General features: G+C 31.8%; 1 protein-coding gene across 5 annotated transcripts in view; it reads left to right on the forward strand.

Annotated features, from left to right (window-relative positions):
• The first annotated feature begins 13,192 nt into the window (after nucleotides 1-13,192).
• Nucleotides 13,193-27,756, forward strand: part of LOC143042018 (cGMP-dependent 3',5'-cyclic phosphodiesterase-like) — a 109,031-nt gene continuing 94,467 nt past the window's right edge. For 2 of the 5 annotated variants that reach the window (XM_076214231.1, XM_076214232.1), the window contains exons 1-4: nucleotides 13,200-13,464; nucleotides 19,845-19,934; nucleotides 21,758-21,846; nucleotides 25,987-26,090. In XM_076214231.1, coding sequence (XP_076070346.1) covers nucleotides 13,351-13,464; nucleotides 19,845-19,934; nucleotides 21,758-21,846; nucleotides 25,987-26,090 — 397 coding nt within the window. In that variant the 5' untranslated portion in view covers nucleotides 13,200-13,350. Of the gene's footprint in view, nucleotides 13,465-16,818; nucleotides 18,013-19,844; nucleotides 19,935-21,757; nucleotides 21,847-25,986; nucleotides 26,091-27,756 lie in introns of those variants that run through there. The other 3 variants (XM_076214228.1, XM_076214230.1, XM_076214229.1) reach the window with 3 other exon arrangements.

The raw sequence follows: 27,756 nt of genomic DNA on the forward strand, positions 1-27,756 counted from the left end.
TGTTGGGTTGGCTTGCTGCCCCAGAATTGGTAATTTTCAGAAAATTTTGCAGCTTTTGGTTATTATCTTGAATATTATTATAGACACAGATAAACTGTAAACAGCAATAATGTACAGCAAAGTAAGACCTACAAATAAGTCAACATGATCAAAATGGTCAGTTGACCCCTTAAGGAGTTACAGCCCTCTACAGTAAATTTTTAACAATTTTCATAAATTTTGTAAATGTTTGTAAATTTTTAACAAAATATTTTCCTCTGTAACTAATGGGCCAAGTTCATTAAAGATGAAGATAATTGTAAGTAGCAAGAATGTTCAGTAAAGTAAGATCTATAAACACATCACCATCACCAAAGCACAATTTTGTCATTAATCCATCTGTGTCTTTTGTTGAAAATGCACATAGACCAAGGTGAGCGACACAGGCTCTTAAGAGCCTCTAGTTTGTAGACGTCAATTTGATATTTGAACTGTACGCTTCATGGACTTTCATTTAGTATGCGACAACCCAACCATCTGAGAAGTTTTATTTTTTTGCACTGAATGACCTCTGGGAAGAAAAAGAGGTTTACAATTTCCATTTTTGAGTAAAGCTCAATAAGACTTTCAATTTGATATATTAAATGACCGCATTTGGCAACGTGCCAAAAATGATGCAATATCAATTATATAAATGGAACTAATGAAACTTACAAAGTCAAGCAAAACATGAACATTTCAAATTAATTTTTTGGGTTTAGTTTTCATTGAATGTTTTTGGTATTTAATCAAACATATAACTATGTTAAATTCTTTAATTTTAGGTTAGCTGTTGTTGATTCAGAAATACATGCCTCCGCTCGCCAAATTTCAAATTGCAATATCTCTTAAACAACAATAGATATTTCAAATCTGTTAAATGATAAATGATCTGCAGTTGGGACAATTCCGAAGTTCATCAAGGTCACAATGAATCATCAAATATATGATGCAATACAAAACTTGGGAACCGGAAGTCGTAGAGACTACCACCATTCAACTCATCACCACTAGACCTTTCAAATATCAGAAGGTCAATGTCAAATTCATCATGACCTGACATTGACCTCAAATTGAAGGTCTTAAACTACTGATCATTTTTGCAATTTATAGTAGGTTGATATCTGTTACCAATAAAAAGAATTATCTCGTTGTAAGACGGTCGAACATTTTTTAGCTTTATGTATAAAATGTAGAGTTCATCGAGAGGAACATTTTATATACAGTATGTATGCAGCAAACTCTTTTCGTTTTCTTAATATGTCAGCTTAAAATTGTAGCGTAATTTTGTTTGCACTCAGTGACCTTTGACATTGGATGTAAATTAAAGGTCACATGAATTAAAGATTATAGGTGAAGGTCCCAAGTCTCTTTGACTTCCAGTTCTTAAAATAAGAATTTTTCCAAAATTGTGTATATTTTTTAAAGGAAAATAACTCTTTATAAGGGTTAATAACAAACTAATTGTTTATGTTTATAAACATTGCCATCTGTTCTTGTACATGTTGCTGTTTTTAATTCGATTCTATCTCTAATACTGTTTGAGACAAATGCAAATAAAAGAAATTGCTTCAAGGGGACATAACTCTTTAAGGGAATGATGAAATCCTACGCAGCCTCATATGGTAATACATCATGATGATATCTACCTATTGTCCAGATAAGGTCATGATATCTTTAAAAACAACGAGGGGGGGGGGGGGGAAGGGGAATGTCGAAAAAAAACAATAAAAGGGAGATAACGTCTAAAGGGGATGATAAAATCCTACACAGCCTCGTCTGGTAATACTTCATGATGAGGTCTACCGATGGTCCATATTTGGTCTTGATAACTCCAATAGAAACGAGAGGAGGCCATGTCAAAAAAATTCTGGAAGAAAAAAAACATGAGAAAAACAATAAGGTCTTTCCTCTCGTAAAGGAAAGACCTTAAAAACATTAGAAAAACAATAAGGTCTTTTCTCACGTAGAGGAAAGACCTTAAAAAAAACAACAACAAACCATCACTCGTGACTAGATTTCAAATACAACATAAAGTATCAAGTTGACACACATGAAACATATAACTCCGAGACAAAATATTAATTTCGTTTTAGAAGGGTAAGAGTTAGTTTTCTTTTCACCAATACTATTTCATTTTTGGTAAATAATTGTGTAGCATTCTTTCTACAAACCGACCTAAATTAATAAGTTTTACATTATCTAAACAAAACTGAAATAAAATTAATAGGGAAGCAAAACTTATCTTTTCGATTTTTAACATTTGACACTGTCACAAGTGTTCCTCACTTCTTACGGACTTGTTTCTGTGTGTTTCATATAGGGCATAATAAACACACTACAGTGAAATGAAGGCAGTTATTTCGCATATGATATCCTTTTATTTCATCGATTATACTGTTACCAAATAAAGCAACGTTTAGTGACTGTTGTACCTGACCAGATGAACTTTGAACTAATGGTATCGCAGATAATTTTACTATTTAAAGTATCTTACAATGGAAAAAAATACAGTGAGTGCATGATGAGACCAATTTACATAAAAAACAAGACTTTGATTTTCCCAATATAAACTTTCTATTTTTAAAGTGGCAGAATTCCAGCAAACCCTGTATAAGGGTTATATATCTCTCATTTGGATATTGTTCAGAACTTGTTTTTCATAGCAAAATTTCCTTGATAAAGATAATTGATTCATACAAAGAGCAATTCAAACCAAAGGACCTTAATACTAAAGTTGATGACACATCTTCAAAGATATCATATCAAGGACCAGCGTCAATTAGTTGACCGTAATGGAACTAAATCACCAATAATATGTTACAGTTGCTAGTTTCGTTCCCTGGCTTTCCTTCTTTATGATAACCTCCCGGTTTAACAGCACATGATCAACAGAAATAGTTGACGCTAAGGCAGCGGTAAGCACCCCGGAGTACCTGTTTTCGGAGATATAGTCTGCATTGCTCAGTCCTTTTACTTTTTTTTTCTTATCCCATTTTTCGTGTTGGCTTTCGGGTAGGTTGTCTTCCCTCGACTCGTGTTTTGTGATTGCCCACTGTATATTTGTTTCAGTTTGAATATATAAATATAAGGAAAGGAAAAAAGGAAACAATAGAATGTTACGTTTGTATCGTTTGTCTTAAAGATAATTTCAAAATTATCATTTTAAAATGTTGATAAATCTCCGTGGAATTCTTACTTGAAGTAGGAAAATGCTGTAATTGTTTTCTCTTGCATTTCGTTAACTGGTACAAATCTTATAATTGATTTATGTCACATTAACCATTTCCATCTGGAATATATGACGTCATCACTGTCTAGGTGATTGCTGTAATGAGCATCAAGTTGCCTATTAAGTTGAGCCTTGCATCTATAAAGTTTTGAAGGATTTATTTTGATAATGATCTCTCATTTGTTTCATCGAGTGTACAAAGCGGAAATACTTTCCTTATTGGCAAAATAAACATATATATACATAAATGGTTGATTTGGCTCGGTGGTATTTCACCATTTTGCATAATTACCCCCTATTCCGTTGAACCATTCACCATCCTTGGCAATCGCTTATTTTAACAGTTTTGATTTCATAATTGTTCCACAAAAGAACAGAATTAAAAATTGAATAACAGAAAACAAAAAAAAGTGTTTACCTGTTTGCGATTAATTTTTATAACCAAAGAACCGATTACGTCATTTGAATACAATTTTAAAATACAAACAAACTTAAGAATAAGACGGTCATGTTTGCAGCGTCTTTGTTTTTCTATGTTGTGTTTTGTATAATGTTGTTGTCTATTGGTCTTTCATTTTTATTGACATGGTGTTGTTAGTTTATTTTCGACTTCTGAGTTTGAATGTCTCATCGGTATCTTTCGCTTCAATTAGAATTGTTGGAAAGGTTAAGACAATTCTTAAGTTGAAATGACTATGACCGATACAATGTGTATGATTCTCAACTCACTAGCGGCCGTAACAGTTTAGATGCCAGAATAGTCGTCTGACCTGTACAAAGTCAGGAAAATGGCCATTGATATATTATAGTTCGTTTCTGTGTGTGTTACATTTTAGTGTTTTGTTTCTGTTGTGTCGTAGTTCTCCTCTGATATTTGACGTGTTTCCCTCAGTTTTAGTTTGTATTTCGGAATTGTTTTTTTCTCAATCGATTTATGAATTTCGAACAGCGGTATACTACTGTTGCCTTTATCTGTAAATATGCCGGTTGTGTCTGTTTCTTGAGTGTGACATGTTGTTGACTGATTCTGGTCTGGTTCATTTTGAAGTTCATCTCATTTTTTGTTTTAACTTGATTTACATCTTATGAATGATTAATTGAATTATTATGGTTAAGCAAACTGCTACTGGAAAATAATTGTATGTTGTACAGGGTAAGAAGCTTTGCCTTTTGGTAGGTCATGCATGCTCGGTTATATAGTTGTTGCAATGGTTCTTTAGTTTGCAAATGGTCAAATGATTATGATGATTATGAACAGCCAAACAGTTGACGTCTGAGACACTTTAAATACATACATGTACATATTTACAATAAACTGCATGTTAATTTGTAAAATATTTCTAGAGTAAGAAATCTATTAAATTTATTTTCAAAATCGCTTTCAAAAATACATTTAAATATAAAATGTTAATGATAATTATATGAAATACACTATTAGAGTTCTTATTAAAAAAAAGTTGTGAAAAATAGAAGTAAATATAATAAAAATATAAATCTCAATGAATAAAAATACCTTATTTTAAAGATTTGAGAAAAACAACTATGCTTAATGTTTAAGACTTAGACAAAAACTAGAATATCAAAATAAAACATTGTATATCTTCAATCAAATGTAAAAAATTTCCTTCTCAAAAAACATTTCTGTAAAATTTTAGATAGACATTCCTAGATTTGCTCGGATCTCATTGTAAATATAAACTTATCGTCCATTTGCATTGTATCAAAATTCTCAATTAAATAATTACATTCACAAAATAAATCATATCTTACGTCTGAATATACACGTAGGGCACTACATCAGAAAATGTGTTTCAGTCTCTACATGTCCGAGATCGCAATATATAAAAAGTCTTTCTTCAATTGAAACTTGCGGCCTGGAGTAACGAGACGGATCGAAACATAGCCATATATCGCCTTTGACTAAGTGGAATGTTCATTTTTACATATGACAGTTTGTTTGTATAGTCTGTATGTACGGAGTTTATTTCCGTTTAATGTACCCCGGTCGTTGAAAGTGTCTTCACACCATTGATGATTGTCCAATTGTTCTAGCTTTTCATTAATTATTTTCATAACGTATTCTGTGGATAAAGATGTATCACTTATAAATCCACATACATCAAGTTTAGTAACAAGTTTGTTGACTTCGAATGTCCAACCTTTTCGTCTTCGCGCCGCCCAACGCCAAACTTTCCTTGAAAGTCGATTGTTTTCAAGTCCGCGAAGTTTGCACAATAGCCGAATACACGATTTCTGCAGTTTAATTTTGCATGATGTCCAACCCATGTCACCTCTTGTAGATAGATTTGAAGTGTGTTTTACCCAAATCCAGAAAGAATTTACATGATCGGGTTTGAACGGATGAGATAAAACTATAGTCCTTATATCCCCAAACACCACTTCCGTATAGAAGAACTGGTTCTACCATTGTATTGTATAACTTACTAAATGCGGAATGGATCATACCTCCAGCTGTTATTACTTTTCCACATAATGCACCAAGAGCACTGCTGGCGGCTTTAGATAGTTCTTTTGCATTTTTCTGGAATGTTAAGTGTTCATCCAACCATACACCAAGGTATTTGTATGAGTCGTTAAAAAGCAAAATATGTCCACCACATGTTAACGTACTTTGCGAAATGTCTATTGAATATATAAAAAAGAAGATGTGGTATGTGGCGGGGTTAAACATGATAGCGGGATCCCAACCCTCCCCCTAACCTGGGACAGTGGTATAACAGTACAACATAAGATCGAACTATAAGGTGGTCGGAAGTGAACTATCTTCGTCTTATTGTTGTTTATCGACAATTTCCAAGCTTCACGCCATTCTGTTACAATATCAAGCATGTTCTGTAATCAGGGTTCATTCGGTGCAAGTAATACGATGTCATCTGCGTACAGCAATATACTCATCTGGCAGTCGTCTATTGGTACTCCACACAATTAAATGCGTTAATACGCGCCGCAAGGTCGTTAATGTATTCTTTCTACAGTTGAAGATGGACTTCAAAAATATTGTGATGAGATATATTCTACCAGTGGTGTTAACCAGATGTGGATTCTCAAAAACTCGAATTCACAATGTTTGCAATTTTGCAGCAACATAAAGACTTGATTTTTCTACGCTTTACACTACTATTCCCTATGCTCAGTTGAAAGCTCGACTTCATGATCTCATTAAACAGGGCTTTTTCTATAAAAATGGGAATCTTAGATACAAATTTCTTGTTTTGGGTTACAATAATTCATATTTTGTGGAGAACTACACTGAATCTACCAGAAAATATCCTGAAGATGGTATTATCAAAATGCTGGACTTTTTGATCGACAATATATTTGTTGAGTTTAGAGGATTCATATTTCAACAGACAGTCAATATTCCAATGGGTACTAATTGTGCAACCCTTCTGGCCGATTTGTTTTTGTACTCGTATGAAGCAAAATTCATTCGGAACCTTCTAAAAGACAAAAAGAAAAAGCACCTAGCGAAATTCTTTAATTTTACTTTTTGAAATATTGATGATGTCCTATCATTGAATAACCAATATTTCAGCCAATACTTAAATCTCAAATATCCCAGTGAACTTGAAATGAAGGATACTACTGATACTAGAAGGACTGTTTCATACCTTGATCTTTTCCTCAATATTGACACAGATGGACGACTTCACACGAAAATCTATGATAAACGGGACGATTTCAACTTCCCAGTTATTAATTTCCCATTTCTAAGTAGTAACATACCCTTTGCCCCTTAGTATGGTGTTTACATATCTCAATTGATAAGTTATTCTCGAGCATGTTCACACTATAGGGAGCTCATATACAGGAGTGTGTTCGTAACGCAGAAACTGCTCCAACAAAGTTATGAGGAGAACAAATTAAAAATGACACTCTGTAAATTTTACGGACACCATCACGAATTGGTTGATCCATACGATGTGTCTTTGTTTAAACTAACTAATGACATTTTTACCACGTGTTAGATTGTGGTTTGTCATTATGTCGTCTGATCTTTTAATTACCGAACGTTGCTTATTCCCGATTGTAACTGTTTTGCTGAGTGTGTACTTTTCCATCCCAAATTCATGTATTTAGTTTTGATGTTATATTTGTTATTCTCATCGGATTTTGTCAAATGTCTTAACGTTTGTAGTTATAAATCTTATTTTTTTTTCTGTTGTATTCGTGTGTTATGGTAATATAATTAATTATCCAGTTCATTTATTAGATTTTAGTTTGGATCAACGAAATTTTTACAGTTTGATTCAGAAGAAACACTGACATAGCTAGACAATATAATTAATTATCTGATTACTACCACAATTAAATATTAATAAGTATTGTAATTTTCATAGTTATAAATAAATGTTTTATAAGCCTTACAAATCTAATCTTGAATTCTATCCTAATTCTATCTTATTTTGGGGAAATCTTTTTAGAAATTCAAATGTGACGTCACCAAGTTCGTTGATGACTTTGGCTAACTCGGCTGATGTTCTAGTATAAGTTGTTTCATGTAATGTATCCGTTTTTATTCTGTAGTTAGTCACCACTTCGGTTTTATCATGTGTATCTATTATATAGTCATTTTATAAATTTTACTGTTTGAAAAAGCATGAATTATTCCAAATAATAAGGATGTTCTTGTCCCAGGCAGAAAAGCATTTTTTTTCTGGAACTTTTGGTCTTCAGTGCTCTTCAGCTTTGTACTTGTTTTGGCTTTCGAACTTTTTTCATCTGAGCATCACTAGTTAGTCTTGTGTGGACGAAACGCACGTCTGGCGTATTAATTTTTAAACCAGATACCATTTGTTAGCTATTATTCGTGTGTTTCTGTGTCCTATTTTTTCTCCCATTTATTTGTATTGTGATCCTGTCATTTAATGTTGCCAATTTAATGTTATATTTAACATTGTCATTAAAGCGGGAGATTTGACATGCAACAAAACCAGGTTCAACCCACCATTTTTTTCTTAAAATTTCCTGTTCCAAGTCAGGAAAATGGCCATTGTTATATTATAGTTCTTTTCTGTGTGTGTTACATTTTAATGTTGTGTTTCTGTTGTGTCGTAGTTTTCCTCTTATATTTGATGCGCTTCTCTGAGTTTTAGTTTGTAACCCGGATATGTTTTTTTTTTCTCAATCGATTTATAAATTTCGAACAGCGGTATACTACTGTTGTCTTAATTTACGCCACTCGTGACATCAAAACATGGGGTCAGATCGTCATTCACTCGAACGTTAGACGTTATCATAGAGGGATTGTACAGCACTAAGAAACTTTCCTCGTATTTTGATTTTTCGCAACTTATACCATAATAATGTTCGATTGACTGTGTCGAATGCTTTTTTCTTATCAATGAAGCATGCAAAAGTTGATTTCCAAGAAATTGTCATGTTAGACATGTTTGATATGATAGTTTTACCTGTTCTTCTTTATGGTTCGGAAATATGGGATTTGAAAATTTTGATTTGATAGAACATGTACATTTAAAATGTTGTAAACTTGTAAATTTCTTTCTTACTATAATATATTATTTTTTTTTTTTCATCTATTTACAAAATGAAATTTATTGTAACTTTTCATATTTGTTTGCACAATTCTGCATTTCTCCTAGTCGAACATATATACAGTCTGAAAACTTACAATAAGAAAAGACGAAAATATATTTTTAGATATAAATCGACAGTTAAGGCGATTTTGGAATACGCCGATGAGAGTGATGCCACCAACAAATCTCTCGTTGAAACACGTTAGAAAGCTCAGTAACTTCTCTTTAAACTTAAATGTTACTAATGGACTTGTCATAAATTGGATGATCTTTTATACAAAAATATCCTTTTCTAATCAGTTTGAAAACATGGGCTCCTCAAAATTACTGTATCCCCACCATTGCTTTGTTTATATTTATGAAGAAGTAAAGAAAAATGTGGAAGCAATATAGCAAGGGAAATTAAACATCATTGTCGATTTAAAAAAAGTGACCAGATAACGAATTTAAAGAAAACAGACGTTAAAAAGCATGTTCAGAAACTCGGCTCACAAGTTACAAAGATTGAGCGCGAATCCCATCGAGAGTGTCGAACGGAGGTGATCCGGATGGGTAAGCAGTCAGTTCCTGTTCTACTGTGGCATTCGTCGGTTTATTTATTTGCAAGTGAAAATCGGTATTCAACAGTAAATTTCAAAATGCAAACAGGAATTGAAGTTGAGCATATTATAAGCACGATAAAACCAAATTGTAAAAAGAGAAGATGTGGTATGATTGCCAATGAGACAACTCTCCACAAGAGACGAAAATGAAACAGACATTAACAACTATAGGTAACCGAACGGCCTTCAACAATGAGTAAAGCCCATACCGCATAATTTGTTTTTTGTTTCATTTTTTGTCTGTCAATTTTTGTGTTTTTTTCTCTTAAATATCCTTTCTTCAAGAATCTTAATTGAAACATATTCAACATAGTAATTTATTTATTTTTTATTTCAATAAAAACTAACGTAAAATTACTGTTCGATATGATAGAACTTTACTCAGCATATTGCAATGTATGATTCAGTCAGGATGGAAGTTTTCAGATCACGTCAGAGGAACTTTTTATCCTTTTAATTATAAGACCATTAAATAATATGACGAAATGATATGACCACACTATATTGATGGTTGTCTAAAGGATATCATATAATTATAAGTTAAGGAAGGATCACAATATCACCCGACAGATTAAAATCGACATTATACATGTACATTATTTAATACTCATTTGATCAATTACTGATAAGTAGTGCAATGACGTCAAGTCCATTTCAAACAAAATGATCTCCTTCTTTTAAATGTACATTTTAAATGTTCACTCGTCTGAAACAAACTTGGTACACAAAATGCCCCACTTTCAATGTTTATTCTATTTATTGTTGATCATTTAAGGATATATACATGTACATGTTAATGGTGAGTCCTTGTTTTAATTGTAATCATAAGACACATGCTTGTTTATCTATATCAATTTTGCACTGCAGTTAAGGATAATCTTGAATCAATTTTTATATATAAAATGTCTACTGCGTGTAAACAATGCAATTGTTTGTGAATGAACAACGTATCAACAATAAATATACATGTCAGGGGAGGATCCAGCCATTCAAAAAAAGGGGGTTCCAAACCCAGGATAAAAGGGGGGGGGTTCCAGCTATATTTCCCCATTCAAATGCATTGATTGGCCAAAAAAGGGGGGTCCAACCCCCGGAACACCCCCCCCTGGATCCGCCATTGCATGTAATACATTCAGTGCCAGGGCTACCTTAGGAACTGATCCTGTAAAATTACGGGAAAATAATTTTGTGCCATAACATGATATGGTAAAATAGAAGTTCCTCTTTAGTAATTTAAGCTCCATTCATAATGAAAATTTAGATTCGCAACTAGATTAAAACTCAACTAAAATAAATTCGTATTTTGACAGATTCGCGCCTGTGAATTTTTTAACAATTTTATGTTGTATTTCTGAAAGTGTAGTCATATTTCAAAGGTCGAACTACTGCATGCACAAAACCTCACTTTGTAGAAAAATTTGACTAATTTGAGAAATTATCGTAAATGGAAATTTTAATTTCAAAGCCACAATTTCTTTTAAAGTAAAATATTGTTTTGTTTTTCGGATGCATACACGTTAATTTATTCTTGTTGTCATTTGGATAGTCTTCGGTGCACACATTTACCAAGGCACGTAAAGCATAAGTGTATCAAATCTGTTTACATGTACAAATTATAACCGGTTGACATTTTGATTTAATGGCTATAGGGTAAAAGCGTTGATGTTATATTATACATATAGTCAAGTATTCAAAGTCTAGTGTTGGAGTTCAAACAAATTTTGTATTTTGACCTTATGATTCAGTAATATAATTTTTGGGGAAATAGGATTTTACTCTTTTTCCTATATATTTTTTAATGAAAAATGTTTGAACTTTTATTTGTTATTTAATAATTTGCAATAAAAGAGGTGCAATAGCGGCTACATTTTGTCTGATCAGTACCTATATCTACATTTCATAGAGCCTTAGTCATACAAACTGTGGTATATTTGCTGCTTATCATAATTAACATTATTGAAGATACTGTAGTTTGTGATTTCTTTGTAGATGCTTTTATATGATATATCTTAAAGAAAATATCTTGTTTCAAATATCACTTTTTAACAAATGCATAAGTTAAGTGTAAGTCTATGTAATTTGAAGGAAAAACCTGATAGAGAATATGTATAGAAGACACAAAGGATTACTTGTAAGTATTGGGTGTGTTTTTCTAGAAAATTGCTCGAGTTTAGATGGCATAGAGCATTTTCTTCCCTCATCAGTTAAATTCAGATTTTTTTTTTCATCCACATTCACCTCTTTTTCTCCGACTTATCCTTTGTCCCTATGCACAGCGTTTTAAGACCGTTCGAAATCTAACTGTTAACGATAAGTCTCTGTCGTACTCAGTGTATCGTAATAACCGTATTCGTAGTTGAATGATGTTTCATCGAGCTCTAGTTTCGGATAATAGAAAAAAATCATCCAATCCTACCATCATCTACCATAAAAACAACTGACCAAAAGAAACATCTTTCTTGGAAAGTAAGCTATGACGGTGGTATTCAAGTTTTTCATCCGTGACTTTAGGATTCTTGTCGTTTTCTGTCATCGTTAACAAAAGTTTTAAAAAAATCTTCTTCTCTGAAACTAATCCCTGATGCAAATTATGAAAACTTGTTCACACTCATCATTAGGTTATCTAGTTAACAAAGTGTTTTTTTTACAATTTTGCCTTATATCTGAAAGTTACTGTCAGTTTTGCTTCGTTAAAAGTTTGATTAAATTGTTTGTTGATAAACTATTCACTTCTGCCGTTGGTCTCAGTAGATATAAGTATTTTAGTTTTCAAAAGTCAATGTCCCAGATAAGACCACATATTAACCTCGTCAAATTTCATATTTTAAAACTCTCTGGCGCTCGGGACAAAAATTTGAATATACTATATTAAAAAAAAGCCACAATGTCATGTGAAAACTTACCAGTAAAAATCCCAACAAATATATGATCATCTATTGCGTGCATAATTGAGTTATTGTCTCACTATATTCTTCATCTGTAGAAATAATGACAACGGTAACTTGATAAATCAGTGTCTCGACATCACGGTTCTTTTCTGTAATACTGAAGTATATCTTTACCCAGTTCTTTAATTTTTGTAGTTATTCTTAATATTTTAGCAACCAAGTAGTCTCTATTCTTTACTATTTTGCTCATTTCCCTGTATTCTTTCTTTTTTTTTCACTGATTTGCCTGTTATTCTTTGTTCTGTAAACCCCACCCACACCCTCATGAATTATTATTTTGATGATAATTAAAATTGATAATAAAAAAAATACATCAAATACGAAGCATCCTCCTGAAAATAATAGGCATACAGTATTACTGATTTGAATGTGTGTTTTCCCCCTCAAAATCAGCTTTCATCATAGTTCCAACTTTCAATCACGGCAGTGACATTGAGTGCATGTGTCACAGTCTTGGGGTACAAAAAAAATCAATACAGGATTTTACAAATTTCTTTTCAAGTAATATTGCACACCGAAACTGGGCTTTTACTCAATTTGCTTAAACTATAGGGACTTTCTATGTTAGTATACGGTCTCAGTTGCACATACCAAAATGATCAAATAAAGGAAAATTTAACTCAACCAGTAACTTGAAAACAAACACAGCGACGCAAACTTTTTAATTATAATTTCAAAAGGCATATCATGATATTTAACTTTAAGTTTTTAAGGATTAAACATTCAATTGTAAGATATATATCGTATTATATGACTTATTATGTATATATAGCTCTAAAATAAATTGATCAGGTGATTGAACTGCAAATAATTGTAAAACTAATTATCTCCCGTTACCGCATGACGGCAGCACAATAGAATAACTGCAGACGCATTTTGTTGCAATATATGATATCTGTTATTGTTGTGGAAAAGCTGTTAAAATGAAAATATTCAATAGAATTCAGCTAAAACTTTAGCACAGAAGGAAACAGGTTTTAATTTTAAACAGAATGGTTATTGTGTTAACCCATGAGATAGTCTCAGCAGTTCTGTTTTATCACAATCCAGAAAAGTTCTTGACGTGCAACAGCCTCAGAAACTTTGAGAAAGAAAGAAAGATAAAGGTAAACAGGTGTTCCCATGCCATTATCTGTTGGTGTTGTTGTTTATATGTTTACAAACTGTTGTACAAAAACATCCACTTTGAAGTTTTGTTAAGGTCTCATGTGGATTCTTGTCTACCAGTTCACCATGTAAATTTGTAAATTAAAAATTGCACATACTGTTATTACTGACATAGTGACATACACATTGTCACTGTACATGTACATACTACATGTAATTGTCAGATTGGTAGTTTAAATAATTAAGATAATTTGAACAGGTTACATATATTTTTGTTAGGTGTTTTAAAGAGATTTTTATTTAACAAAAGAAGTATACATCAGCATGATCAGTCTGAGATAAAGTACCAGTTACTCTTTCCATATTTATATATGTATGTTCATCTTCTTAGTGTAATATAAACAAGAAGATGTGATATGATTGCCAATGAGACAACTCTCCACAAGACTACTTTTACCTCAATTGTAACTAGAAATAAAAGATTATAAATATCAATGCATTTTGACATTCCCATCAAGCCAAAAGTGAATTATTGTTAGGTAAAAACTTGTGCAAGCCAAGTGTAATACCGCAGTCCCACTAGGCCACGATCGCCCTACGATCTGTGAAAAATATGCAAATTTTGATGATTGTAGTACGATCGTGTAGATCGTAGTAAGGTCTTATCACTGTCGTGGTGAGGTCTTCAAGATCGTGATGAGTGTGGCCAACTTTGAACATGTTCAAAACAATCGTGGTGGGGTCGTGGCAAAATCAGGTCGTAGTAGAAGCGTACTAAGATGGTAGTAAGATCGCAAAGGTTGCTGTACCATCGTAGCGAGAGCGTAGCAAAAGCTTGATTCTATTCTGAGAGACTACGCTACAATCTCCCAGCGACGTTATTACGACCCAACTACGACCATCACGTTCTCACTACGACCCAACTTCCCTTTCACTACGACTATACAAGATAAAAATGCTATCTACTCAATTTTTTTGTGAAAATTCATTATAGTTTATTTAACACCTTATCTCTATTTTCCCATCATATTAATACTGGACATCTTATAGGTTCACATAAAATTTTGATATACATGTATCAATAGACCAATTTAGAGACCAATCTTATTAGAAATCTTATTATTTCCTTCTTTATGATGCCTGCCCCTTGTCTGTCAATTTGTTGGTCCTTATGGCTCAGCTGACATCAAACAAATATGAATATTTCTAGTCCTAATAATTTTGACGTCTGGTAAGGCTTTTTTTTTTCTGGGACGCCTTCCTAATGAATCCTAGTCTTGTTAAATGACGAATCATATGTATACAGGACAATACTTTCTTACTAAATTTGATCCCTTGCTGAACACACAAGTTGCATCTGTTAGAGTAGTGCGGTTTTTTTTTTTACTGAGAATACAAGTAGTGGTAGTTTATTGACCCTGAAACATCTTACTTTATTATATTCCATGAGAGGGGCATACTGTAGATAAGAATGTTGTACTCCCAGTCAACAGCAATCAACCTTTGTCAAAGTGGTTTGCATAACACCACCATGAGTGATTTTAAGTTGACTCACCTTGCATGTGCTTGAACTCTACATTTAATATAGTGATTCCTATATTTATTTCTACTTGTAACAACTTTTTTTGTTAATGTTGACATCACTTGTCACATGCATACTCCTGCAATAAGCCTCAATTTATAGTTAAACGCATGTACATTGTATGTCTAATTATATTCAGTCGTTTTTGTTAAGTCAAGAATTGTGAGATTATCAAATGATCAATTTGTTTGGACCAATGTTGTTAATTAAACCCTTATAATGTTCATTGACAAAAGTAAGGTTGGAAAACAATATGGTCTTATTCTGTCGTAAAATGTTTATCAACATCAGGGGTTTCATTATCTTTCATGTTGACTGGTACTTTCCACATGTCTAGGTGGTACTTTTCAATTTATTCCATGAATATCTTATATAAAAATTTCTATATTTAGGCGGTACTTGTCAATAGCATACAAGGGTAAAAGTACCGGGTACCGCCTCCTAATGAATGGCCTGCAACATAATTGTTAACAAATAAAAATGCCAATAAAAATCTCTTGATTTATTTTGAATGGCATTCCTAAATAGGTAAACAACAAGCTGATCTGGTATATATATCATGGCTTGAATACCCAATTTTATCTTACTGAATACTCTCATAATGTTTTTTCAAAATATGATATTTATTGTCTTATCATTTTTTGATAGTTTTGATGCAGTTTTGAATGTACATTGTGTATCATAACATATAGATCTCAATCAACGATGATTTGACCTAAATTTTAGAATCTGCATGTGTTAAACCATTATAAGATGTTTGTATAGTATTATTTTTTTATCCAGCGAGAAGATTTGATAATAATATTAGTTTTTCTATTGATTTTAAAGACAATTAAGTCAGTGATGAGGCAAATAGGGATTTAATAAGCTCCAAGTTAAATCACATGTAGTAAGTACTCCATCATTTGATGAAACATTTTCCCTCATTGATTTAAGGTAGAGAAAATAAAAAACAAACCCACATATGTTTCTTTCAATAACATTTACAAACTTGCTAGTATGATCAATATATAACAAGGCAGGTAAACATACATAGTAAGGACCAGATAGAAGTTTATATCGGTATATGTTAACGGTAGATGATACTGTTGTAAAAAAACATAAAAAGGATATGTACATGATGTATTTTATCAGAAATAAAAGATCTATTATTTATAACCAATAAACCATTAACTTCAGAATATATATTGACATCAAAATGCATTATGTGCACCAAATTTTTCAGGTACATTTTGACATCCAAATCAAGGCATGCCATATTCACATATATATACATGTATATACTATTAAACCAAGCTTTTTGTAGAAAAAAAATGGTTGATTGTTTAGGGAATCACTGAGGCATGACTGTAATATGGCCCGCTCTTAGACAGTCAGTGCACCCCCCCCCCCCCCAAGGGTCGACAATGTAGACTCGACATCAATAAAAGATCTTTCTATGGTATGATTCAGTTATTTTGTCTTTCAACCATGCATATAGTGCAACAAAGTACATGTAAACAGTTTTCTTTTTAAATAATTGTATTTATATGCTAATTGAAACCTCTGTTGCCAAGATTTTGCAATTAATTTTTGTGTTCTGGATTATGAATTAATTTAAGCAAAGCAATGTTCAATGAACATAAGGATTGGTAAGATAAAGGTGTTTTGCATTCATAATATTTAACATCAACTTTTATAAAAACCTTAGTTTGTTGTCACTAGTGTCACTTTTGTCTCTTTTGTTATAATGTCAACTTTGGTCTTTCTATTAAACTATATATGGTTTCAGAAAAAAGCATGACAAAATTACAGAACTCTGCAGTAAATGCATAATTTCAAGGCTGCATATACATGATATAGGGGGAAGTCCATGAAAACTGAAGAAATAAATGTCTTTATCAAACAAGGGAACCAGAGTGAGACTGCATGTTGAATCCTACGGACAATGTCTTTATCAAACAACGGAACCAGAGTGAGACTGCATGTTGAATCCTACAGACAATGTCTTTATCAAACAACGGAACCAGAGTGAGACTGCATGTTGAATCCTACAGACAATGTCTTTATCAAACAACGGAACCATAGTGAGACTGCATGTTGAATCCTACAGACAATGTCTTTATCAAACAACGGAACCAGAGTGAGACTGCATGTTGAATCCTACAGACAATGTCTTTATCAAACAACGGAACCAGAGTGAGACTGCATGTTGAATCCTACAGACAATGTCTTTATCAAACAACGGAACCAGAGTGAGACTGCATGTTGAATCCTACAGACAATGTCTTTATCAAACAACGGAACCAGAGTGAGACTGCATGTTGAATCCTACAGACATGCTTGATTATTGGTCTGCTCCTTTTAAATATCTGTTTTTTTGTCCATATGTAAAAGTTCATATAGATAATAGACCATAATTTTCTTGTAAAAAATGAAAAACTAACCAGCGGGATGAAACCAGGGACACCTGTGACAGGTGGCCTCTACTCTACCAACTGAAAAACTTTATATAAATCTACTAGAAATGGCAAGCACTCTCAAGGACTAGTACTGGACACATAACCCTTTGTGCAAGACTCACTCTTGCAATCATGTCATTTTAGTTCAAAGAGTTGAAACTCCTAGTACAAGTCAACTTTATACTGATCTAATGTGAAATAGATGAGCCATGGGAACTTTATAATTAATAGTATTGAATCTGACTGATCATATTATAGTTATTTTCATTAATCTGACAATGTAAATTAAAATTGAACCCTAAGTAAACATACTATATTGATAGTCCTGGGACTTTCATTACTTGATTAGCTCAGGTGAAGTGATGATTTGTGTTGAAATATACTGATTACTTGTAAATGATATCATTAGATAAAAGTTTAGGGAAATATTTGATTGAAACTGTAATTTTACTTTAGGATTGAACACAGCGGAATTTTTTACAAATTATCATTGAATTATTATAGTTGTTACTATGGTAATAGAGGTGAGACAATTTATTTTATTTTAAATTTCTTTGCCTTATAGCAAAGGTATATTTAATGTTTTATTTAGATACATTGCCAAAGCTATTATCAAATGAACTGTTTGAATTTACCAAACTTTTATAGTACTCATTATTTTGTACATTACAGCTTAAGGATTACTATGCCTAGACTCTTCTTGCTTTAGGATACTTCGCAAAGCATGGTTTGGCTTGAGTTTGTTTGAAGCATTAGGCTTTTTTCAATTTTTGGTACTGCATATATATTTCATTACATATAAGACAACTATCAACAAGAGACCAAAGAGCAAGGATGTTAACAACTATATGTCACTGTAAGACCATCAACAATGAGCAAAACCCATTCCTTAAAGTAAGCTATTAAAGGCCCTGTAATGTCATATTTTGATATTAATTGTTTAAAAGAGTAAATCAACAACCTGATTTATGCTAAAACAATGAAATATTGCAGACACCTATCAAAATCTGTTGAAAACAGACTCCTGGCTTAGGACAGGCACATACAGCATAAAGGGTGAAATATGTTTGTGAGTGTACAAGCCTCCCTTAAATGTGGCACAATGGTGTAACACCTCATCATATGAACAAGCCATAAAATCAGTTTGAAAGTGATCACATTTAAGTACATATACATGTATACACATTGTAGGTAGCAATCTCAGAATTATTTTGCTGTTTTTGTGAAAACAAATTAAGTTTTGCTTTAGCAAAAAAAATCTGTATGTTCCATGTTGAATTTTTAGAGGTTGCATGATCATGGTAGTTTGAGGCTTTTGATAATACCAGCTACATGTACAGTTCTTCATTGTTTTACTTACTGATTTGTATGTTGTATGCATGTAACCTATCTTGCATGTCCAATAGCAAACATGTACAGTTGAGCATGAAGTTATATTACAACCATTTCAATTTTAAGAGAATGACTGTGCAATATATTATCCTTGTTCTTCATGTGGTGCTGTAACTATAGAGGTAGCCATCACCAGTTTCCATGACTATATATTGTTTAAGCTAGTAAAAAGTTGTCAAAATCTAATTTTTATTACTCCAGTGCAAGTGACCTCATTGACTCTGTTTATACTTAACCTCTTTATATATTAAACTCCTTTGCATTACAGACTGCTCAAATATTTTCAATATTAAAATCCCATAATTACTTTATTCTTTTATAATTTGACTGTCTGGAAAAGGTTTCATAAATATTGGTCTTTTAAAACCGCTTCCAGTTTATAATACTATATAAGCCTTCAACAATTGGCAGTGAAAGTGTGAAAAAACAATAACATTAGACTTTTAATAGTAACATACCTGTAACCTGGACCTTTACTTACTTACCTATATATTTTACTTTTGAATGATTTTAGACCAATAAATTCTTTAAAATATATATACGAGATTGATAGTGAAATTTATTCTTTATCATTATTGTAAGAGGCTTTAAATTGAAATGTTTATCTTGTTTTACAAAATGTATCATTAAAAATAGATTTGAATATTTTATGCTATATTGGAGATGTAACTTTTCCCCAGTTTTTATGTTGTTTGTGTTATGTATGGATATATGTTGTGTAAAATTGTGTGAAAACAAAAATGTTTGCATATTTATATAGAAAATCCAAACCAGAGGTAAGACTATATGTTTGTTTTTAAACTTTATTTTGAATGTGGATTGATATTTATAGGAAAAAGATAAGGAAATTCAAGTTTACAGTCAGTAAAACATAAATATAATGTAAATACAAACATCGTTTATTGTGATTTATTTTTTGTTCAAACAAACGGAAGTTGTTAACCCTATTTTCCTGATTTTACAGGAGTTGTTACAGAAGTTAGAACAATCTGCAGATGTGGCTGATTGGTTTACGTTAATAGAAGATGCAATCAAAGTTCAAACAGCCAAACCGGTATGTTGTAATAAACAGTATGGATTTGATTTGCATGTTTACCATGTTTACATGCATAAGTATGAAAGATGTTTTAGTTCTGTTGTTGTTTAGGATGAATAGAATATTGCATTCCTGTAGTGAAAAATCAGAGACAAAGCATTACATCTTAATTTTATTGGCATAGGTTCACTGGCTTAGGTTTGGGGACCTTGGAAGTTACAGGCAAACTATTTCAAACTAAACAATTCCTTGACATAATTTTATAGTCTAGAAATTACTGATTGTCCTCTTTTATGTTGTCAAAGAGGAGGAAAGAGGGGGGGGGGGGACACAAGCATAGATTTGCTCAATATTGTTCTTGTCCCCCTGATTCTGATTTTTCTTCAAGTGAATTATGTGAAAAACTAAATCTACCTATAAAACTCTTTCTCTCTTTTTATGAATTGAGATAACAGGTGAACTTATTTCTATTTGTTTAAACCTCAAGTGTTTGAAATAAATTGATGTTAAAAAGAATGATTGGGGTGTTATAGGTAATACCAGTGTGTGATCAAATTTAAATCTCAATCTTATGTGGTTTGTAAACAGTACAAATCATGGATCTCGACCTTGAAGTTTGTTTTTAAATAGAAATATATTCATTTTATTCAATGCATGCTACTTAATTTCATATTTACAGAATTTAAAGGGCTGCATGCTAGGTGATTAAAGTCTAGATGTATAAAGTTTTGTAAATATTTTGTTCAGTCTCCAGAAAAACCCTTACATGTATGTTGTCATCTATAACTTAGAAAATTGCATTACAATTGTAGAGTATAAATTACAATTGTAAGGTATAAATTACAATTGTAAGGTATAAATTATTGTTCACATATATACTTAAGTTCAGTTTAATCTAAAGGGTTAGTTCTTTATAATGTGAGCCAGTTGCTAAACTTATTTTAAAAATCATGTATTAAATTTTAACTATAAACATGGTTTTAAAGGAGTTTTATAATAAGGAAGGCACAAATTTAGTGCCTATGTCTAGGTAATATTTTGTACTCAATGGTCATATTATATGTCATTATCACAATGTTTTCTTGTTAAAGAACTAACCTGAATGAAAAAGCTTGGTTTTCAAAGTTATGTTCCAGCATTGGTTTTATGACATCAAAATAAGTATATTTTTGAATTTCTCAAATTAAATAAAAGGAGGAAACTTTGCTTTGATCTGTAGGACTATAATGTGATGTAAGAAGATGTGGTATGAGTGCCAATGAGAAAACTCTGCATCCAAGTCTCAATTAGTAAAAGTAAACCATTATAGGACTAAGGTCAAATTACAGTCTTTAACAAGGAGCCCTGCTCACACCGAAAAGTAAGCGATAAAGGACCAACCCATAAAGTGCAAACCCATAAAGCACATGTGTCTGCAACAAAAAGATCTTTTAACATTTTGATTTTTCTAACAAATAACCTCAGAATCACTATTTTTATTAATAATAGACTTGATGTTGGGAGCCAAAGAAAACCATTATCTCACCTACTTATTTATGAGTTTGTAGAAGTGAGACCTGTAAAAAATAACTGATTTTCTTGAGTCTTCTAGCAATGCAGCCAGAGCTGTGAACTTAGTGAACATTTTAATTCAAATGGCAATGAAGGAGATTTTCACAGTTATATTTTATGAATTGTTGCTAGCTCAACCCAATATAAGTTTTTGGACCATAATTCATAAAGAAATTGTATACACCATGCAAGACACCGTGTAACTATGTTACTAGTATTATTCATGATATAGAAGTCTGGTTCTAACAGAAGTTATCAACTGAATTACATTTTTTTTTTATTTTGAGCAGATTTGTTGTGTGGTATACTTAGCTGAAATAGAAACTGGACAACTTCAGGATGTCAGAAAAAATCCAATTCCAAACCAAGGAGTATGCTGGTTGGTATTTTGTAATATAATAGCTCAAGTATGAATGTATATAAGCAGTACTGGTGGCATGAATGGGCAATAACGGACACAAAAAGCACAATCTCACTATAAGTAAAATAATTCCTGCTTATTTTGACTTTCCTGTTAATTATTGTATGTTGACATTTGTAATATTCTATTAAAATAAGCAGGAACCTATTTATTATTTTGTGCAATCAACACCTCCTAGCATGTTTAACCTTGATCCTTGAACTCACTTAGAAAGAAGATAGCTCACTTATTGAAGTTGACCACCTGCTATTATGGAATTGATATAGCCCCCCCCCCCTTTTACCAGTCAAAATTTACAAAAGACCATATCAATTTTATGTTATCAACGCTTCCTTAGTCCTACTAATTTGAACTTAAAGTCTAGATCCTTGAAACCCCGTAAAAATATACCTATGTAGATATTTGTGTTTTGCACTTGTTACAATGGAAATGTTTAAGATTTTTTTCTCATTTTTTTCATAATTGGCATCCTAGTCTGACATTTTTCATATGTATACATTTTATATTTCCATATAGTTGCATGTTAATTAAAGACCATTCTCTATTCTTTTAAAATTTCTAACCTGTAAGAGTATTTCTAACATTGAGATATTAAATTTTGAACTGTATATGACCAATTATTTATTATCAAGGCAATATTTTAAACATTGATAACTAATTGTCTTTTTGACAAAGCTTCAAGCTGCACTTTTATAAAGCCAAGTTTAAATAAATTTTCCAAACAGTGGCTTAAACTGACAAACAGAGATAAATATGTAAAAGTTAACATAAAAATGTTAAGTATCTATATAAGCTAAAGTTTATCTGAGTTTTATGACTGTTTTTAATATCATATTATTGGCAGTAAGTAGTTTTAAATACCTTAGTAAGCTATGTTTAAACAGTTCAAATTGTAAACAGATCATTTATAATCTTCACTATTCAGCAAAAACCCCATGTTTATAGAGCCATTCATCCTGGTATAAAGACTCATGATTGCAGTTCATTATACATTTTACCTGAATAACATTTAAAAACTAATCAATAGATGATAAGGGTTATATCACTGTATTGAACTGTTGTCTTAAGTTTATATTTATTTAAAAGACACATTTGTAAATTTGAAAAGATCTGATATTTGTATCATTTGGGTAAACAAGTACATATAGTGTTCAGTTTAAGATATTACAGTCTTTATTTTTATAAATCCAAAAGAGATAATACAGCCTATTTTGCCTAATATTTTCAAGATTTAAAAAAAAAAATATATGTCTGATTTGGTTGGATTATTAGTACAGGAGCCTTTTAGGTAGTTTAGGTGATGAACAATAGAATTACTTAATATTTTCACACTTGGTTGGATTATTAGTATAGGAGCCTTTTAGGTAGTTTAGGTGATGAACAATAGAATTACTTAATATTTTTTCCATTGGTTGGATTATTAGTATAGGAGCCTTTTAGGTAGTTTAGGTGATGAACAATAGAATTACTTAATATTTTCACACTTGGTTGGATTATAAGTATAGGAACCTTTTAGGTAGTTTAGGTGATGAACAATAGAATTACTTAATATTTTTTTCCATTGGTTGGATTATTAGTATAGGAGCCTTTTAGGTAGTTTAGGTGATGAACAATAGAATTACTTAATATTTTCACCCTTGGTTGGATTATTAGTATAGGAGCCTTTTAGGTAGTTTAGGTGGTGAACAATATAATTACTTAATATTTTCACACTTGGTTGGATTATTAGTATAGGAGCCTTTTAGGTAGTTTAGGTGATGAACAATAGAATTACTTAATATTTTTTTCCATTGGTTGGATTATTAGTATAGGAGCCTTTTAGGTAGTTTAGGTGATGAACATTAGAATTACTTAATATTTTCACCCTTGGTTGGATTATTAGTATAGGAGCCTTTTAGGTAGTTTAGGTGGTGAACAATAGAATTACTTAATATTTTCACCCTTTGTTGGATTATTAGTATAGGAGCCTTTTAGGTAGTTTAGGTGATGAACATTAGAATTACTTGATATTTTCACCCTTGGTTGGATTATTAGTATAGGAGCCTTTTAGGTAGTTTAGGTGGTGAACAATAGAATTACTTAATATTTTCACCCTTTGTTGGATTATTAGTATAGGAGCCTTTTAGGTAGTTTAGGTGATGAACAATAGAATTACTTAATATTTTCACCCTTGGTTGGATTATTAGTATAGGAGCCTTTTAGGTAGTTTAGGTGGTGAACAATAGAATTACTTAATATTTTCACCCTTTGTTGGATTATTAGTATAGGAGCCTTTTAGGTAGTTTAGGTGATGAACATTAGAATTACTTGATATTTTCACCCTTGGTTGGATTATTAGTATAGGAGCCTTTTAGGTAGTTTAGGTGGTGAACAATAGAATTACTTAATATTTTCACCCTTTGTTGGATTATTAGTATAGGAGCCTTTTAGGTAGTTTAGGTGATGAACAATAGAATTACTTGATATTTTCACCCTTGGTTGGATTATAAGTATAGGAACCTTTTAGGTAGTTTAGGTGATGAACAATATAATTACTTAATATTTTCACACTTGGTTGGATTATTAGTATAGGAGCCTTTTAGGTAGTTTAGGTGATGAACATTAGAATTACTTAATATTTTCACCCTTGGTTGGATTATTAGTATAGGAGCCTTTTAGGTAGTTTAGGTGGTGAACAATAGAATTACTTAATATTTTCACCCTTTGTTGGATTATTAGTATAGGAGCCTTTTAGGTAGTTTAGGTGATGAACATTAGAATTACTTGATATTTTCACCCTTGGTTGGATTATTAGTATAGGAGCCTTTTAGGTAGTTTAGGTGGTGAACAATAGAATTACTTAATATTTTCACCCTTTGTTGGATTATTAGTATAGGAGCCTTTTAGGTAGTTTAGGTGATGAACAATAGAATTACTTAATATTTTCACCCTTGGTTGGATTATTAGTATAGGAGCCTTTTAGGTAGTTTAGGTGGTGAACAATAGAATTACTTAATATTTTCACCCTTTGTTGGATTATTAGTATAGGAGCCTTTTAGGTAGTTTAGGTGATGAACATTAGAATTACTTGATATTTTCACCCTTGGTTGGATTATTAGTATAGGAGCCTTTTAGGTAGTTTAGGTGGTGAACAATAGAATTACTTAATATTTTCACCCTTTGTTGGATTATTAGTATAGGAGCCTTTTAGGTAGTTTAGGTGATGAACAATAGAATTACTTGATATTTTCACCCTTGGTTGGATTATAAGTATAGGAACCTTTTAGGTAGTTTAGGTGATGAACAATATAATTACTTAATATTTTCACACTTGGTTGGATTATTAGTATAGGAGCCTTTTAGGTAGTTTAGGTGATGAACAATAGAATTACTTAATATTTTCACCCTTTGTTGGATTATTAGTATAGGAGCCTTTTAGGTAGTTAAGGTGGTGAACAATAGAATTACTTGATATTTTCACCCTTTGTTGGATTATTAGTATAGGAGCCTTTTAGGTAGTTAAGGTGGTGAACAATAGAATTACTTAATATTTTCACCCTTTACAAACATTTAGGTTATTCTGCGGAAGGTCTGTGGTTATCTCCAGGCACTATGGCTTCCTTTAACAATAAAAGCTGGTCACTATGATAGCCAAAAGTACTGAAATTGTGTTAAACATCTACAGTCAATCAATCAAACCAAATAATGCATACATAGCACCAGGGAACATAGCTACAGTACATATATTGCTGCTCTCCATAAGTTTTTTTTTTCTAGAGCAATGACACTCTGTGTAACTTTGAAGAGAATTTCAACCTCTATGTTACATTTGAGATAATAGATTTTTGTTTTCCTCCCCTTCAGTTATAGGGTCAATGAAGCACTGTTCTAGCTCTGTTTGGTAACGGTAATGTTGGAGCTTATAGCCATAAGTCAAGGGTCCCATGTTTGATATCTTTAAACACTTGCAGCATATCAAGAGCAATAAGAATTATTTAATTGAGGATATTGATTTATTAATGTGTTTTCTAAGCGTAGATCTTTTAATTATAAATTTCAACTGTGCAGTTGTGTGTATTTTAAATTTGTTTGAATATAACTGTTTGATATTTATTACAGGGATGCCTACCAAACCAGACAAATAAAACCTTTCAAACTGCTGGCTCAAAATGATCCAATTACAACCATAGGAAAACAGAAATGTACATTTGACCCTAAATATGGTAAGATTAAAATAAAATTTAAAATGGAAATGGGGAATTTGTCAGAGACAGACCAGACCAAAGAGCAGAAAACAGCATTAGAATTTTTGTCGATGCTTCATACAGAGAAGAAGTATATTTTATACAACAAACATCATGTGCAACATCTAGTTTGTAGTCAAATTTGAGGTCATATGAATTGCTCCAGGAACTTCTTGGGTAAACAAAAAGAAACATCTGTTATTTTAGATTAAATTTTACACAAAATATCACCTGCGAACTACCATATCAAGTCTAAAAGCCTGAGAGTTTGATTTTGTTATCATCCTAAGCAAATAATGGACTTACGTTCCCTCTCTTAAATTCATATTATTTACAGACCATACATTTTCCAATTAAACAACACAAGATCTAGTACCTGTCGGTGATCATATGTCTTATTTCATTAAAACGTTATACTGTTGGTAAAGGTTAAATGTTAAAGTGAATGTTAAACGCTTCGATTACATTTGAAAAAGAAGGAGAACGATTTTGATTTACCGGTAATATACCGGTAGTAGCAGATAAGTGGCTTTATTTGAAATTTTATACAATGCAAGTACAACTGACATTAAATTGTTCTATTGGATTCATACAGTTTCAGCATTATAGTATTGGACAAACTACATTACCCAATACTCGATAATTTGTGTTAATAGACTAATTTTGACTTGTATGCAAATTTGTCTCACATTACTTGAAATCACACAAGTCTTGCAAAATTGCAGCAAAAATAAAAAAAAAATGACATCAAGTTATAAGTGATTATTGCATGACGTCAGAAGGTTATTCAAATCTAGATCTAGGGTCGTTCAGAGCAATTTCAGCTACATACCTACTAGTGTTTAGTATATTTTTGTCTCAGTCTTTGGACTAGTAGTTGCAAAAGATTTTGGTGTAGACTGTTTTATAGTAGACAGCTATTTGCTAAGTAATTCTGACATAAATTCTATTCATACAGTTTCAGCCCTATAGTATCAGTCAAACTTCATAACCAAATACTTGATATATGTGATAATAGACCAATTTAGACTAGATGCAAATTTCGTCTCACATTACTTGAAATCACAAAAGTACCGCAAAATTTGCATCACAAATAAAAATATTTGATATCAAATTATAAGTGATTATTGCATGACGTCAGAAGGTTATTCAAATCTAGATCTAGGGTCGTTCAGAGCAATTTCAGCTAAATACCTACTAGTGTTTAGTATATCTTTGTCTCAGTCTTTGGACTAGTTGTTGCAAAAGATTTTGATGCAGACTGTTTTATAGTACACAGTTATTTGCTAAGTAATCCTGACATTAAATTGTTGTTCTATTCTATTCATTCAGTTTCAGCCTTATACTATCTGACAAACTTCATTTATACCCAATACTCGATAATATGTGTTAACCAATTTACACTTGTATGCACATGTTTCTGTCATTACTGAGTCACACAAGTTCTGCAAATTTGCTTCACAAAAAAAAACATCAAATTATAAGTGATTATTGTATGACCTCTGAAGGTTATATGGAGCTAGATCTTGGGTCACTCAGAGCAAATTCAATTAAATTGTTAAATTCATCAATTAAACATAAGGTTAAAGCAAAAAACATCAAACATTTTTGATACAACTCTTTTTTTTTTATCACAAACCTGAAA

The sequence above is a fragment of the Mytilus galloprovincialis genome, chromosome 8 (assembly GCF_965363235.1).
Source record: "Mytilus galloprovincialis chromosome 8, xbMytGall1.hap1.1, whole genome shotgun sequence".
Classification (NCBI taxonomy): Eukaryota; Metazoa; Mollusca; class Bivalvia; order Mytilida; family Mytilidae; genus Mytilus; species Mytilus galloprovincialis.